Below are 17,319 nucleotides of genomic sequence, written 5' to 3'. Positions count from 1 at the left end.
AAATTCAAAAAAATCTCAACCAGTGTAAAAGATTAAAGTTTATACTTATGCAATTCCTTAGGTATACCTTTAGAGTTTCAAATAGTAATTAGATTACCATTAGGCACTTTAAATGAAAATAAACATAAACTCCTAAGAAAACAAAACAATGGTAAAATAAAAAGTGGACATGCTAATATATTTAAATGTAAGCAAACTTCAGGTTTTAAATCTTATGCATTTTTGGATGTTGCTGTTTGGAATTTTTACCCTCTTTTGCCACAAGGTTGATTCATAAATAAAATCCCACTTTAATATCCTATTTTCTCTCACTTACATGTATGCTGGAGAAAGTGGAGTTGACCTGGATGTTTTAAGCACAGGAACTGGGAATTTCCAGATAGCAGGAGAGCTCGTTTTCCATTTCAATGGCATGTTGTCACCACGGTACTACAATAACAGTAAACAGCGTTTCCATAACAGACTATCAACTAGAACTTCCATTCCACACTGCACTGACACAGCAGTGGCTGCCACGAAGAACAAGCAAACGATTCTGCCAGCGCCCTTAAACCAATGCTTCCAATCTGTAAAATAGGGATGCAAGGTACCTCCTTTAAATCCTTCTGTCCCCTAAAGCAATATGATGATTCTATCGTTCTAACTCAACAATACTGCCACCTCATTAGGAAAGCGTTGACTGCAGGATTTTTTTTTTTTTAAGACTGCACTGTGCATACCACACGACGCAGCTTTATTTAATAAAAGCGGCTAGGGTTTTGCTTTTTATTGTATTGTTTTAAGCTTGCATTACCATTGTTCTACCTTAACAGGGATACTGCAGCACTGTACTATATTCTGCACCTATTAACCTGATTTCTGACGAATAGCAGCAGGGAAAAAAAATAGATAGGTTTCATATGAAAATGAAACAACATACCTACTCAGAATACACTTGTCACCCTCTGAACATTCTTCTTTTGAGCTGCAACAACACAAATGGGATATAAAACTCAGCATAGCCTTAGGCCACAGCTAATAGAGCTCAGTAACTAAATTCGGCAGCCTGCTTTCCTCCTGTGCAAGCTCTGGCCACACAATACAAGAATGCCATTATGAGAAAAGCCTGTTTAAAAAATGCCAGTCTGTTTTCCAGTTAGAAGAAGGCAAAAGATCAAATATAAAGTGCTGCAGAACTCTGCACGTTCTTCTAGTAGCTTCTGATTCAAGTTGTTCTCCTTCCCTATTCTTATTTCCAAGCTAGAATAAGCAAAATCTCATACATTTACAACATGCTGTGGCAACATGAATATCTGTCTTCTGCAGCAGAGAAGTACAGAGTAGTGTGCTCTTAATAGCATTCCTCGGAGGGACGCTATCAACAATTTAATTCAATGCTACCCTCCCTTCTTCTTCCCTTTCCCTCTCCTTCACCCCCTCACGGCTCCCCCCACCTCCAAACAGCTCACAAATTGCCTAGAGGAGAGACGAATGCTGCTGGCCAAGCAGGTGTCCAGCAGGGCCCATTCCAAGGCACGGCAGCATGTCCAGTAACCTCTAGGGGTTATTGACTGACAAAGAGGTTCAAAAATTAAAGCTGCTGTCAGAGGAAGCTTGAGGTATTTCATGAAATGAATGGAAAATATAGGGTTCATCTATATAGTTTTAAAATACCGCTAGAAAATAGCATCCTAAGCGCCCCGAAAGTGACTAAATGTTTTAAGTATCTGCTTAAAGCACCAAGCTCACACATTTTCTACACAATTTTAAGATGGAAAAATAGGACAAACTGGTGTGTTATGCTGAACTCTTTGCAGGCTGAACAATTTTACTTCTGATGCAGGCAAGTCACCATCACTAAATATCTACCTTCATAGCACCCTTCCAGTTTCACCTAAAAATAGAATTATCTGTCATTATCAATGCAAGCTTAGTAAAGGCAGACCACCATTGACATGAAAGCCACTACCTTTTTTAAAAAATCACTGCAGTGACAAAAGAGCTCATATTCACTTTCATGTTTGTATCCAAACAATAAACTTGTGCTTCCAACTTAAGTAGTTGGCTTTTAGTCTTTTCAAATTATTACTAGTTTCTAAAAGATTGAGATTTAGTCCCCTAAGAAGCTTTCTCATTTGTATTCAAAACTCACAGATCAATGTTGCTATAGAATCGTAATACTTTAAAAATTCCAAAATATATAATTTACCAGAGAGATACAGACTGAAATCAGCTAAGGTAAATCACAAGTACCTGAGTTTAAGATATACATCAATATTATGCACATTCATACATATATAGAGAGAGTGAAAGCTTATTTTGAAACATTGACCAGTAATGCATAAACTTTATTAAATATTAAACAGATGTTAGCCATCAGTACCTCATAAATAATTTTTATTCAATCTATCATATACAAATAACCCTCCCCAAAAAACCACTCAAACATCTTAGAGGGTTAAATTATATTTCCAACATTTTTTAGTCTCATAGACATCTTCAAAGGAATCATAGAAAGGAGTATTTATCCATACTTTAGTGGCCAAAATATATTAAGAGGTTAAAAAAGTCACCACTAATACAAACAAACCACACTCAATATTTTATATTAGAAATTTTTGTGTAATAATTTTTAGTAGTTATAGAGCAAAAGGGTCCCGGGTACAATCAGCAGTAGCAACTTATTGGAAACCCCAAAAGGGGCTTTTACACACACACACACACACACACACACACACACACACAGAGTCGCACACGTATTAATCAAGCAAGATTGGAATGTCCCATTTCAAAAACTTGAAGCATTCTCAAACATTTAAAAATATAAAACATAAAACAGCTACGAATTAGCTATTTGTAGCAAGCAAGCAATGTTTTAGAAAGAAAATTGACTCACATTCCAGCTTATGAAAATATTACAAAGCAATAATTGTAAATATAACTTCTTCTGAGAACAAAACACTAATACCTATGCAAAAACATGACAGTGAAGTGTTTTGAGCAGTTTATCTACAAAAACTACTCAACATTTATGAGTGAGAAATAGGGAGAATCCAGAGTTTTCCAAATTTCCAAGAGGGTAACCCTCAAAAACAGGTGAAGATCACCTTATTGTAAGGGTTCTCAAGTTATTACTCTTCTGTGAACAATCAATTGAATCAAGAAACCAATATATTCTTGTCTAATCTCATTAGGCTCCAAAGAAATCAACCAATATTCAATCAAAACATCTATGCCAATTTTCAGTCTAGATTTCTCTTAATGTGTTTTTTTAGACTTAATATTTTGAATGTGTTTTTGTAACACTCAACAATGCATTCAAAGCATTCAAAGTGAAAAGAAAATAAGACTGCTTTCCTCCACCCCACCTTCAGCACTCTTAAAGAACTCCAAACGCTAAAAGCATTATTTCTGATGATGAGCATCTATTTATATTTAGTTCTTTTGCTTTAATAAATAGCTAGGAACCATCTGTAATGATCTCTTATGAACAAACAACTAATATTTCAAAGGCTTTAAAAATTAGAAATATAGTCTATGAAATATACTTTGCACTATTAATTTGCTTAACAACACCATTCCTCACACATTGTTTAGAAATAAACTTTAGCCAGGTAAAATCACCCAAATTACAAATTAGCAGAGTCCAAATCAATCAGATTTTACTAACCTGACAGCAACTGCAGTAGCAACTGTGGAGTGTAATTACCATTGTATTCCGGAACTAAAATTGTGTTCACCTCAGAGTGAAAGGAAGAAAATGATTTAACATGTATTTTAAATATAATTTTATGCAGGCTCAGTATCCCTCTACTTTAATATTTTGACTGAGAAATGTCAAAAACCTTCGTTCACATAGGAAACACTGATTTCATTTACAGAACACTTGGTTTCTATTATGGACAACTGCATAAAACAAGATAGAAAGACAACACAAAAGCTCTTCAAAGCATTTTATGAACGTTAACTAATCACTTAAAAATACCTGTAAAATGCATATTTCAGAGATGTAATAAGCAAAGGACAATGCTGGGACATAGCCAAGGCCACAAAAAGAGACATTCTTGGCCAAATCTTACAACACAGAATTCCCTGGCTCCCAATGTAGAAACAGAAGATTTTTTTTATAACTTTTAGAATTCTTACAAGTCATCTTGCTCAATACTCTCTTGGTATAGATGAAAAAACTAAAGCCCAGAGAAATTAACTTGCCTGGTATCACACTGCTAGCTAACACCAGAACTGGAACTAAAAACCACGTTTGCATGTCCTAGTCCAGGACTCTCACTCTTGATGAGACCATTTCAATGAGACTATTCCATAAGACGTGTGTTTATATATGGAGTGAACCACATTCTATAAATGTCTCCATGTATTCTAAAGAAACAAGAACTACAAAGAGTTATTTACTCCTCCAACTATATGTACACTCAAAGATGGAAGAATGAGAGAAATACCAAAAATACAAAAGTGTGTAGAAAGACCATTTCCAAAATCTTAATTCCAGAAGTATTTAAGAATGATCAGTGAGAAAAAAAGTAACTAAAAATAAAACCAGTCATAGCATAGGAGAAAAGTGAAATATACAGCTAGTAGTCTAATTTTTTCTCAATATAAATGTTTCTAAATAACTTACTGATTGACTGCTACAGTTTATCTCCAGTACCTCATCCTCACTAAAGGAACTAACTAATATATCACATATCTGACCTATCTCTATATATTTTCCTGATAGTCCCTAAGAACTGACCTCCCTTTTTCTTGCAAGTTTTGGTTAATCCTGTGATGGGTACAACTAAAGACTAAGAGCACTAACCACAGCTTGTGTGAGCAGATACTGTATAATGTTCTCTTTAGTCCTTATAATGTCTCTTCAGATTAATCTGGGATATCCATGTTATTAGCATTGCTCAGACAATACTGTAGGTCATGCCAAATTGTGTGCTCTGTTTATGTTCTACTAATCAGTAAAAATATTTAGATAGCAACCAAGTAGGAATATTAAACCCTTTAAAGAACACAAAAAATTAACTTCTGAACAATAGAGCAAAACTCTTAATACATTCAGGGCTCCTTATTACAAGAAATGAAACTATTCACATGAATTGCTATATATATACGATGCATGTGGCAATGTGTGTGTGTGTGTGTGTGTGTGTAATTTCTTTTGTTGTTTTCAGGAAATTGAATATCAAATACATTAAAATTTTTTACTAGATACTAAAACCAAAATGGAAAATTCCAGATGTTTCTGAAAACTATGTTGGAAAGTTATCATTTCATCTTTATAAGTTCCTTCTCACATGTCAGTTTCCTTAACAGAACTGTGTGAATCCTTATAGTTCCATAAAGGTTTACGTAGACTATTGTAGCTATGACCGTGCCTTGGATTAATACTGTTCCTATCTCCTTCACAACATAACAAGTAGAAAAACACAATTGTTGTGCAGGTACATATTCATGTACATGCATGTGTATATACATGGAGAATTCTTCATGCCATAATGGCATAAATAATGTAAAAGGAAGTACTCTCTCAACTTTAACATTTCCAAAGGAGGGTAACAAGTTGTTGGGGGTGAGGGGAGCGGCAAGGATTATAGAACAACAATCAAAGGAGTTGGTAAGTTGATAAAACAGGAAACAACAGGTAATGGGACCAAAGGAGAAAAAAAGGTAATGATTGGAAGGAGAATGAAAATCCAGAATGGTAGTAGTTCCTGATAGTTATGTAGCACTTTTTATAATTTGGGGTCAAATGAATGAGGTTATGGGGCTAGGATAGAAGTTGGGATGGGAGGACAAAAATACAGAGGGACTGAGCAAATAACAAGAAATATTCAGTTGCTGGGGACTTGATGACTCACAGATTTTGATTGCCCTTACTCCCTCACTACAGATGAAAAAAGAATTAGCGATGAATGGGAAATACAGAAATTTTTGCCCTTTCTTTTTCTTTTTGTTTTCTGTAGTATCTATGTTCTTTATGGCTTTTTGCTTTTGGATAGCCTTGAATGCTTCATTCATATATTATTCCCAAATCCATATACCCAAGTAAGTCTTTATGCATCTTTGACATGCATAAATGAAATTAATTCTTAAGTATTCCTATCTATTAAAAAAAAATGCCTTAAACTCCAAACCAAAATGTTTATGTTAGGAGTAGTAGTGGTAGAAACCAATGATTTTTACATATAAACCATTTACATAACTGAATTTGCATAATCGTTTTTAAATTGTTTGGAAAATGCAATTTAGAGAGAGTTTATCATGATCAAATAAGGATACTGTATCCCGTGCTCTAATAAGGGGCCATGCTATTACTACACCCTGTGCTCCAGCCATGCCACTTCATCTACCTGAGATGCTCTCCCCAAATTCCTGCTTCTCTATCAAGAAAGAATCCCTGAATCTTGTATCTTCCTAATGGAGCACTATTCCTGGAACACTGGAAAGCAATTAATAAATATTTGGGGAGTAAATAATAAAAGAAGTTTATAAGCAGAAGAGTGATTAAATAAGAATTGTGTATTGAAGACAGGATATATCCTGAAAGGTTTTGTAAATGTTGTTATTGATTTTGCTATTACTAAAAGCAGAGTTCAGGTAAAAGGAATATTCATCTGTTCATTTGATAATTTTAGGCTATAAATTCTTAAAATGAAAAAATATATACACATTATCTTATTAAAAAATAAGTATGTGTTGGTGAAAATAACCTAGAATGCATGCTTTTATAAATGACATAAATGCACCACTATAGTGATAATGGATTGCATTAATAAAAATCTCTGTTATCACCTAAAATAATGATAATTTATCCGTTTAGTCATCTCTCAGCAACTTCTTAAGTATCTCCTTAAATTACCTTAGGTAAATAAAATAGCCAAACCATTGTTAGAGTTTTTGAAGTGTTTGTACATTAAACTTGCAAACTTAACAAAATAATAAGCCGAATTAGGAGGAAACATGGCGGAGTGAGAGATGTCTTCAGATCTCTCCCCCCGAAACAACAATAAGCTGAACATCTAAAATTCAACAAAAAACACCCAAACTACACACCAGCACGTCTGAGTGTGGGATCTGCGCATAAGAGCTACCATAGGTCAGAATTCCGTATGTCGGGCGGTGGACTGGGAGAAATAAAGAAGCTGCCTCTAGCAGCTGCCAGAGCTCCTTGCAGGAGGAGAGGGAGGGGTAAAGATACAGCGACTTCCCTGATTGGCCGGCCTAAAAGTGCCGGAACTTCTAGCAGCAGGTAGTAGGGCCCAGTCATCAGGGCAGAAAGTAGAGAAGTGGGACGGGAGAGCAGAGAAACAACAGTTGATTTTTACTGGCCCCAGCTGCCAACTGAGGCTGAGCTGCAGCCCCTAACTCCCAGCCCAGAGGGCCACTCCTCCCATAACCTCTGAGACCGAACACCACGAAGCCCCAGAGGAATCTGAGCAAACGCTACCAAAATTGTTGCTAACACTGACAGGGACTGAAACTGAGAGTAGCAAGTGTGATTAAACATCTACAAGAAAATAAAAAAGACATTAGGATTTATATAAAGCAGGGATCCAAGAGGCTAAGACACCACCTACTGGAAAGCAAAAGAAAAGCACCTTCTTTGCAGCAGGCTAAAGAGACCTTTATATAATAAATCTTCTTTCTGGAAAAACAACAGAATACACTTCCATGAATGCCCAGGCGCAGAAACAATCCATTAAACACCATGAACAACCAAAATGACAAGGCATCTCAGAAAGAAAGAAAAAAATCTCCAGAAAATAAGCTTAGAGATATAGAAATATTCGACTTAAATGACAGAGAATTCAGGAGGGTACTTCTGAAAAAACTCAATGAGATTCAAAACAAATCAATAATTTCAGGAACTCAAAAAACAACTAGATGAGCAGAGCAAGGAGATTGAAATCCTCAAAAGGAACAGAATAGAACTTCTGGAGATGAAGAACACACTGCAAGAGTTGAAAATGAAATAGCAAGCTTGAGAAATAGAGTTGACCAAATGAAGGAAAAGATCAGTGATATCGAAGACAGAAATCTAGAAATAAATCAGAAGGAAAAAGAGAAAAACCGAAGAATGAAAACTAATGAAAGAGAAATACAAGAACTAGCAAATACCATTAGGAGAGGGAACATAAGAATAATGAACATTACTGAAGGTGAGGAAAAGGAGCATGGACTAGAAAACATTTTCAGAGACAAACGTGGATGAGAATTTCCGAAATCTGAGGAATGAGCTGGACCTTGGAATTCAAGAAATCAACAGAACACCCAATTATCTCAACCCAAAAAGGCATTCACCAGGACACATTGTATTAAAGTTATCAAAAAATCAATGACAAAGATAGAATTCTCAGGGCAGTCAGGGAGAAGAAAAATGGTTAACATATAAAGGAAAGCCGATTAGATTATCATCGGACTTCTCAGCGCAAACCTTAAAAGCCAGAAAGGAATGAAATCAAATATTGACACTATTAAGTGAAAAGAACTACCAATCTAGAATAATGTATCCAGCGAAGCTCTCCTTTAGATATGAAGGAGATATTAAGAGCTTTGCAGACATACAAAAATTGAGGGAATTCTCCACTACGAGGTCTGCACTACAGGAAATACTGAGAGGGGTCAGCTCATCTAAAACCAAATAACAAAACAAAACAAAAAATACATAATTAGGAGCAAAGTAACAATCAGGCAAATAGAACCAGAAGAGTGCAACCCTTACTAAGAACAGGGCATTATAAGCTTAAATAACAAGAAGAGAATCGATATAGCAAGATAGTAATGAACGTTCAGCATATATTGAAACAAACTGAGATGACAATGACTGAAAAGGGGAGGATTCAAAGATTCAAATTCGCAAAGGGGAAAGGAGATAAGTAACATGCAAAAGAAAATGGACGACTGCATATATGTAACTATCCTTTTCATATTCGTAATGGTAACCGCACACCAAAGATTCAGAATTGAAATATATAACATAAAACAAGAAGAAACAAAGGCAAAAATCGCAAAAGCCAACCAAAATAAAGAAAACAGAAACACAAGGACAAGGAAGCAATGGTAACACTGAGCTACCAAAAAGGAAAAGATAAAATGGCTATAAAAAGACCTCATATTTCAATAATCACCCTAAATGTAAATGGACTGAACTCACCAATTAAAAGGCACAGAGTGGCAGAATGAATCAAAATACAAAACCTAACCATATACTGCCTCCAGGAGACACATCTCAGCTCCAAAGACAAATAAAGACTCAAAGTGAAAGGGTGGAAAATGATATTTCAAGCAAATGATATTCAGAGAAAATCAGGAGTAGTGGTACTAAAATCAGATGAAACAGACTTCAAAATAAAAAAGGTAAAGAAAGATACTGAGGGACACTTCATAATGATAAAGGGAATCATGCAGCAAAAAGACATAACACTTATTAAGATGTATGCTCCCAGTCAGGAAACCCCAAAATATGTAAAGCAATTACTAACAGAAATAAAGGAAGAAACAGACCAAAACGCTAGTGTAGTTGGGGACCTAAATAGCTGAAAGTTGGATATGGACAGATCATCCAAACAGAAAATCATTAAAGAAATAACATCTTCAAATGACACATTAGACTAACTGGACATAATTGACATATACAGAGCCTTCCATCCCAAAACGGCTGCTTACACATTCTTTGCTAGTGCACATGGAACATTCTCAAGAATCGACCACATACTGGAAAACAAAGATAGCCTCAACAAATATAAGAAGGTTGAAATCATACGAATCATATTCTCTGATCATAATGCTTTGAAACTAGAGATCAAGTGCAAAAAGAAATCAGGAAGAACCACAAATACATGGAGATTAAACAACATGCTACCAAAGAAGAACTGGGTCAGGGAAGAAATAAAAAGAGAGATCAACAGATACTTAGAAATGAATGATGATGATAGTACAACATATCAAAACTTTTGGGACATGGGAAAAGCAGTCATAAGAGGAAAGTTCATATCATTATAGGCTTATCTCCCCAAACAAGAATGAGCCCAAATAAATAACCAAACACTTCATCTTAGAAAACTAGAAAAGGAAGAGCAAATGATGCCTAAAGTCAGCAGAAGGAAAGAAATCGTCAAAATCAGAGCAAAAATAAATGAAATTGAAAAAAAAATTTGAAAAAATAAATAAAACAAGGAGCTAGTTCTTTGAGAAGATTAATAAAATTGACAAACCCCTAGCTAGACTCAATAAAGAAAAAAAGAGAAAGGACACAAATAAACAAATCAGGGATGAAACAGGGAAAATGACAACTGACATACCATAAATACCAAGGATTATATAAGAATACTATTAAAAAGTATATAACACCAAATTTAATAACATAGAATTGGACCAGTAATTAGAAAAATACAATCTTCCTAGATTGAATCAAGAAGATCTGGAAAATCTAAATAGACCGGTCAACAGTATGGAAATTGTAACAATCATCAAAAAACCTACCAAAAAGTAAAAGTCCAGGACCAGATGGCTTCACCAGTGAATTCTACCAAACATTTAAAGAAGATTTAATACTTACTCTCCTCAAACTTTTCCAAATAATCGAAGAGGAGGCAATACTTCCCAACTCACTTTATGAGGACAATATTACTCTGATACCAAAATCCAATAAAGATAACGCAAAAATAGAAAACTACAGATCAATATATCCCATGAACACAGATGCAAAAATCTTAAATAAGACACTAGCGAAGCAACGCATTAAAAGGATTATACACCACGATCAAGTGGGTTTCATCACAGGGGCACAGGGATGGTTCAAATTGATTAATGTGATACACTACATAAACCAATTAAAAAATAAGAATCATATGATCATATCAATAGATGCAGACAAAGCCTTCGACAAGATACAGCATCCATTTATGATCAAAATACTTCACATAATTGGTATAGAAGGAAAGTACCTTAACATAATAAAGGCCATATATGAAAAGCCCTCAGCCAACATTACATTTAATGGTGAAAAACTAAAAACCTTCCCTCTAAGATCAGGAACAAAGCAAGATTGTTCACTATAGCCACTGTTATTGAATACAACATTGAAGGTCCTAGCAAGTGCAATCAGGCAAGAGAAAGATGTAAAAGGCATCCAAATAGGAAACGAAGAATTCAAACTCTCACTATTTGCGGATGACATGATTCTCTATATAGAAAACCCTAAAGATTCCACAAGAACACTACTAGAAACAGTAAGCAAATACAGTAAAGTTTTTGGATACAAAATCAATGTTCAAAAATCCATAGTGTTACTATACTCTAATAATGAAGCGTCAGAAAAAGAAGTGGCAAAAAGAATTCCTTTTACAATTGCAATAAAAAGAATAAAATACCTAGGAATAAATTTAATGAAACATGCGAAAGACCTATATAATGAAAACTACAAGACCCTATTAAAAGAAATCGAAGAAGATACAAAGAAATGGAAAGATATTCTGTGTTCTTGAATTGGAAGAATCAACATAGTTAAAATGAACATATTATCTAAAGCATTATACAGATTTAATGCAATCTCCATCAAAATCTCGTTGGCATTTTTTAAAGAAATAGAACAAAAAATCATCAGATTCGTATGGGAGCACAAAAGACTCTGAATTGCCAAAGCCATTCTGAGAAAAAAGAATGAAGCTGGAGGCATCACTCTGCCGACTTCAAATTATACTACAAAGCGACAGTAATCATAACGGCATGGTATTGGCAACAAAACAGACACACAGAGCAGTGGAACAGAATCGAGAGTCCAGAAGTAAACCCATATTTATGAGCAAATAATTTTCCACAAAAAAGCCATAAACAAACAGTGGAGAAAGAAAAGCCTCTTCAATAAATGGTGCTGGGAAAATTGGAAGGCCACCTGCAAAAGAATGAAACTAGACTGTTGTCTATCACCACACACCAGAATTAACTCAAAATGGATTAAGGACCCAAATATAAGACCGAAATCAATAAAATGCATAGAAAAAAACATAGGAACGAAACTCAAGGACCTTGGACTTAAAGAGGATTTTATGAATTTGACCTCAAAAGGCAAGGAAAGAAAAAGCAAAAATAAATAATGGGACTACATCAAACTAAAAAGCTTCTGCTCAGCAATAGAAACTGTCGACAAAGTAAAGAGACAACCACCCAAATGGGAAAATATATTTGCAAGCAATGCCCCCTTAAGGGCCTAATATCCAAAATATACAAAGAACTCATACGTCTCAATAACAACAAAAAACAAACAATCCAATCAAAAAATGGGCAGGGGACTTGAACAGACACTTCTCCCTAGAGGACATACAAATGGCCAACAAATATATTAAAAGATGCTCAACATTGCTCATTATTAGGGAAATGCAAATCAAAACCACAATGAGATACCATCTCACACTTGTTAGAATAGCTATCATCAACAGAACAAGTAATAACAAATGTTGGAGAGGTTGCAGAGAAAAAGAGACCCTCATACACTGCTGGTGGGACTGCAAATTGGTACAACCACTATGGAAAACAGTATGGAGGTTCCTCAGAAAACTAAGGATTGATCTACCATATGACCCAGCAATCCCTCTACTGGGTATTTACCCCCAAAGACTTGAAAACCCGTATCCGAAAAGATATTTGCACACCAATGTTCATAGCAACACTACTCACAGTGGCTAGGGCATGGAAGCAACTGAAGTGTCCTACAATAGATGATTGACTAAAGAAGTTGTGGTACATATATACAATGGAACATTACTCAGCCATAAGAAGAGATGAATACTGCCATTTGCGACAACCTGGATGGACCTCGAGATAATCATGCTAAGCGAAATAAGCCAAACTGAAAAGTTGAAAATCACATGACATCATTTATATGTGGGATATAAACCTAAAAGCAACAAATGAACAGGACAAACAGAGCCTCAGGGACATGAACAATGGACTAGTTGTTACCAGAGGGTAGGGGATGGGGGAGGAGGGAAGAGGTAAAGAGGGTAAAGGAGGTCAAATATAGGGGAGTTGGGGGAGGGTGAAGTGGGTAAAGGGGATCAAATATATGGTAGCTGAAGGAAACTGGACTCTGGGTGGTAATCACACAATAGAATATATAGATGTCAAATTATAACATACACCCAAAAATTATATAATTGTATTAACCAATGTTATCCCAATAAATTTTAAAAAATAATAAGCCACTTAAAATGAACAGTGTAACTGAAAAAGAAGTTAAGAATATGGTTCTACTGACAAAAAAATGCATTCATATAATGTTTTTCAAATTGTTTTACTACTTTGTTTTAATTTTGGTGGCATCACATATTGAAGCAAAACTACAAACGTTGCATAAAGACAATGTAATAAGCAATATTACTACTTTAATATTTATAAATCCTGAACTATTTTGATACGAATAAACAATTTCTAATAATATTTGTGATGGCTGAAAAACTTTCCGATAATAAGCACATCGCATACCCAATCTCAAAAGATATGGCATTTAAAGGAAGTCATCATCTGCTATATTCTACATTCTTTCAGAAATACCTATACTTTTATAAAAATCTGAGTTACTAAAAGACATTTAGAATATGATATTTTCCTCAACATTCCAATTAAAATTAATAAAATAATGATACTATTTTTAAAATATACATATTTCTGTCTTTTCATTCAAAGAGGAGTTATTCATATCTGTGCTATAAATGTTATAGCTAAAAATGAGACCTAGATTACCTAGTCTTCTCATCTCTTCTTCCCTCTTAGTATTTGTTAATCTTGGTTTCAAGTACAGAGTAATCACTATAATGTTTTGCTAACCAGAAGCAAACACTTTAATCTAATCCTAGTGACTAGATGGAAAGCTAATCCTAGTGACTCATTATTATACAACAACTGCTTACATTTCCATGAAAAGGGGCCTTTTATATTCAATTGATTTAATTTTGTTTTTACTATTTCCAGAGCCTAACCATTAAAATTTTAATTTTCCTGTAGAAACTATTGTTGACTAAAAATAAAAGGTTTTAACTATATAATAAATGAGAAAATCTTAAACTCCATAAAAGACTCAACTTCAAATTTGAACCCTGTAACCCATTGCCATAACATGGGGCTCAACAGTTTTCATAAAAGTGTAGTTTATAGTTAAGGTATTTGACCACTATGGTGGTATCTAAGAGATTTAACAACCAGTTTAATATCTCTATTTTCATGACTATTTTGAGATCCTTCTTATTTTCTAGTTCAGAATCTTTCTCTTGGATGATTTTAAGTTTTATATATATATTTTTTTTTCTTAAAAAGGAGGTTATAGAAACAGTTGTAGTAAAACATGCCAAACATATGGTAGTAAGTCTAAATTATAGAAGTTAGCTTCAAAGTGTGCAATTTAAAATCGCTATGCTTGAAAACATATTTAGCAATTCAATGAAAATCTATGATGTAAAACATCATTAACTCATGTTATATGAAGTGTTCATGTATTACAAACTAACCATGGAATTGTTTCAGAGTTATATCTAACCTCCTTATTTGGATGCAATGCTTGTCCACCAGGGGAAAATAATTTCTTGCCATTTATTTCATGTTCTATTACTAGTTAAAGTAAATTCAATTTTGATATGAGGAAATAAAAAAAGTTCCTCTTCTAGGTTAACCATAAGTTTAAACTAGATGCAATTTAAATTTAGGTTTCCTGACTGCCTTTTTAAATTTCCTTCAACCAGTAAGTTCAGAACCACTTTATGTCTTCAAAATCAAATATATGGTTTAAATAGTTATTTCTAATAGAATTCTGAAACTACATAACACTTGAATAAAATATATCTTCCTTTTAGCTATATATATTTATTCATTCATCACTTATTCAGCTTGATGTTAAGTCAGAAACACTGTTGAGCATTTTTATGAGTCTTCCACTACAGTTTCTGGCCATTCTGTTTAAATTCATATGATACTGTTCAATTGTTAAATAAAATATTTATGTTTAGGGACTTCCAAAATTATCAATTTTTGAGATTCAGATTTGTAAAGCACAGAACAACATTAAGTTGTATTCCAAAGAGGGCGAAGCAGCAGCAAGATCAAGCTTCTGATACTCTGATACTCTAAACAGGGAACAAGCCTTAGCAAATTAATTAATTAGGACCATGTTTTCATAATTGTCCACAAAAACCCATTTGTTTAAACTGAGACATCCAGTATGTTAGCCTTTACTGACAGTATTAAGATAGACTCCTTGGACTTGACAAACACTGAAATCAGTCAATCAACTCAATATGCCTAGCCCAAAATCTGTAGAGTAGAAGTGCATGCTGAATTAGTTGAATCATCAGTAAATATTGAAAACTTAGAAGTTTGCTAGATGTTACAAGTGTACAAGGTTCCCTGGCCACAAATCTCTTACAATCTAATCAGACAGACTGTATGTTGACATATGAAACATGAGTAAGCATAAATATATTATTACAGTAAGCCTTAACTATTCAGAATCCTGGCTAGCCTAGCTTTCTAGATAATTTTTAAAAATTAATTTAAATTTAAAACTGGAATGCGTTAACTCTTAAAATATCTGAACTCACATATTTTTCACCTTTTGGTAAAAATCTTTCTGCTCTTTACCTTCTTCAAGTCTAAAATGAACTTTTAAAAATATCTCATAGTCACCATAATGCACAACAGCTATTGTACTATGCCTCAGAAGTAGATACAGCAATGCGTGCAAGTAATATCTGTCATTAGTCGCACTTGCCTGACTCCTGCCCCCATATGCTTTGACACAGAACATGGGTGCTACCAAGAGCAACGTGGCTCTTTTATTACACTCCAATACATATACCAAGAGAAACATCCTATACCTTGAAGGCAGCTCTCAAACTTTAGTGTGCATAAGAATCGTGTGGGGTGAATATTTAAAATGTAGAAGTCTGGAAGTGGACCTCAGTAGTTGGCATTTTAAACAAGTACTTCAACTGATTTTCATGCCTAATCTAATAAACTCAAAGGAACACTACTTTAAAGTCAAGGTTTCTAAGCCCCACTCAAGACAACGCCAGCTATAGTGGGATTCTGTTTTCTCTCTGTCCCTGACCTTCCTCAGCATATCAGCATTGGCTGCTCACCACTAGTTGTCAACCTCCACTGTCCACAGCCATTATCTTGCCCTCCCACATTCTAAATCCTTCCAGATCTGGGACAGTCTGAAAGCAAGGTCTCCATCTGGCTGACAGATAGGTTCAGAGGCAGGAAGACAGACAGATGCAAGGTAGGAAACTGAAATACAGCAATTAGGAAACAAAGGTAGTATCAATCGTATTGATTGTGCAATATAGATTGAAAAGTTAAAAACTCGTTTCAAACTTTTTCAATGAGAAAGGATGCAGAAGAGGACAGAGGTAAGCACCTGTGTTATGGTTGCAGTTCTGCCACTAACTAGCTTTGTGACCTCCAGTCTTATCTTCTCTCATTCCTAAAATAGAAAATCTGCTACTTTCTTTGCCAGACTCCCAGCAATTTTATGAAAACCAACTGAACAATATTTATGAGAGCACACTGGAAAATATAAAACACAATACAATGACACATGGTGTTTTTAACAAAATAATTTCTCATTTTTATCTTAATAAATACAGTACTCTAGATGTCATTGAAAGTTTCCTTGATGACTGAACATCTAGTATCTCAGGGTCTTTTTTACAAAAATAAATTCTCATTGACAAAAAGGTAGAGGAAAATGCAGACCCTTGGACATACCCTGATGTTGATTTTTTGAATATATCCTTGAAATTGGCTTGTTTTAAAGACAATTGCCTCCGTCTCCTGAAAGTGGAGTGCAAAAAAAATATATGGTTAATTGTGGCTTTATTGTATTTAGTTTAAATTTTTCAAACCATACTCTGCAAATATTTTAGCTGTAAATTAATAAATCATGTTTAGAAATCCTGAACAGTTAAGACCACATAGCACAATTAGGAAATATCTAAATCAACATTTTTTAAAACTTAACTAGAAAGCCATAAGGTTCTATTTGGTTTTAGAAGCTCTCTTAATGTTTCAGAAAGTCTGGAAAAAAGATTGACATTAAATACATTTATTGGCAGATGATCTAAAAGACTAAACTAGCCAAATTTTGACACAAGGAAACACTTTTCCAGTAAATATATACTCGGCCTTGGAATGCTTTGTCATTTTCTTGCTCTGCAAACCTAAAGTTTAATTCTTTGCTGATATACTGTTTTGCCATAAAACCGGAATGCAAATGACACATATTATAAGCTTTCAGAGAACAGATGGCTAATGTTTTTCCACGTTCATTTAGTACCAATT

General features: G+C 34.5%; 1 protein-coding gene across 10 annotated transcripts in view; it reads right to left on the bottom strand.

Annotated features, from left to right (window-relative positions):
• The window catches only part of KLHL13 (kelch like family member 13), a 228,254-nt gene that overhangs the window by 99,854 nt on the left and 111,081 nt on the right, over positions 1–17,319 (bottom strand). Inside the window, exons 4-5 of one of the 10 annotated variants that reach the window (XM_039842510.1) lie at positions 920–964; positions 317–429 (exon numbers count right to left, since the gene is read on the bottom strand). The exons of 7 other annotated variants lie outside the window; for them this stretch is intronic. In XM_039842510.1, coding sequence (XP_039698444.1) covers positions 317–414 — 98 coding nt within the window. In that variant the 5' untranslated portion in view covers positions 415–429; positions 920–964. Of the gene's footprint in view, positions 1–316; positions 430–919; positions 1,015–17,319 lie in introns of those variants that run through there. 2 more of the 10 variants (XM_039842511.1, XM_039842518.1) reach the window with 2 other exon arrangements.

This window comes from Pteropus medius, unplaced genomic scaffold (assembly GCF_902729225.1).
Source record: "Pteropus medius unplaced genomic scaffold, Ma_sr-lr_union100, whole genome shotgun sequence".
Classification (NCBI taxonomy): Eukaryota; Metazoa; Chordata; class Mammalia; order Chiroptera; family Pteropodidae; genus Pteropus; species Pteropus medius.
This window is presented reverse-complemented; position numbering and strand designations above follow the sequence as displayed.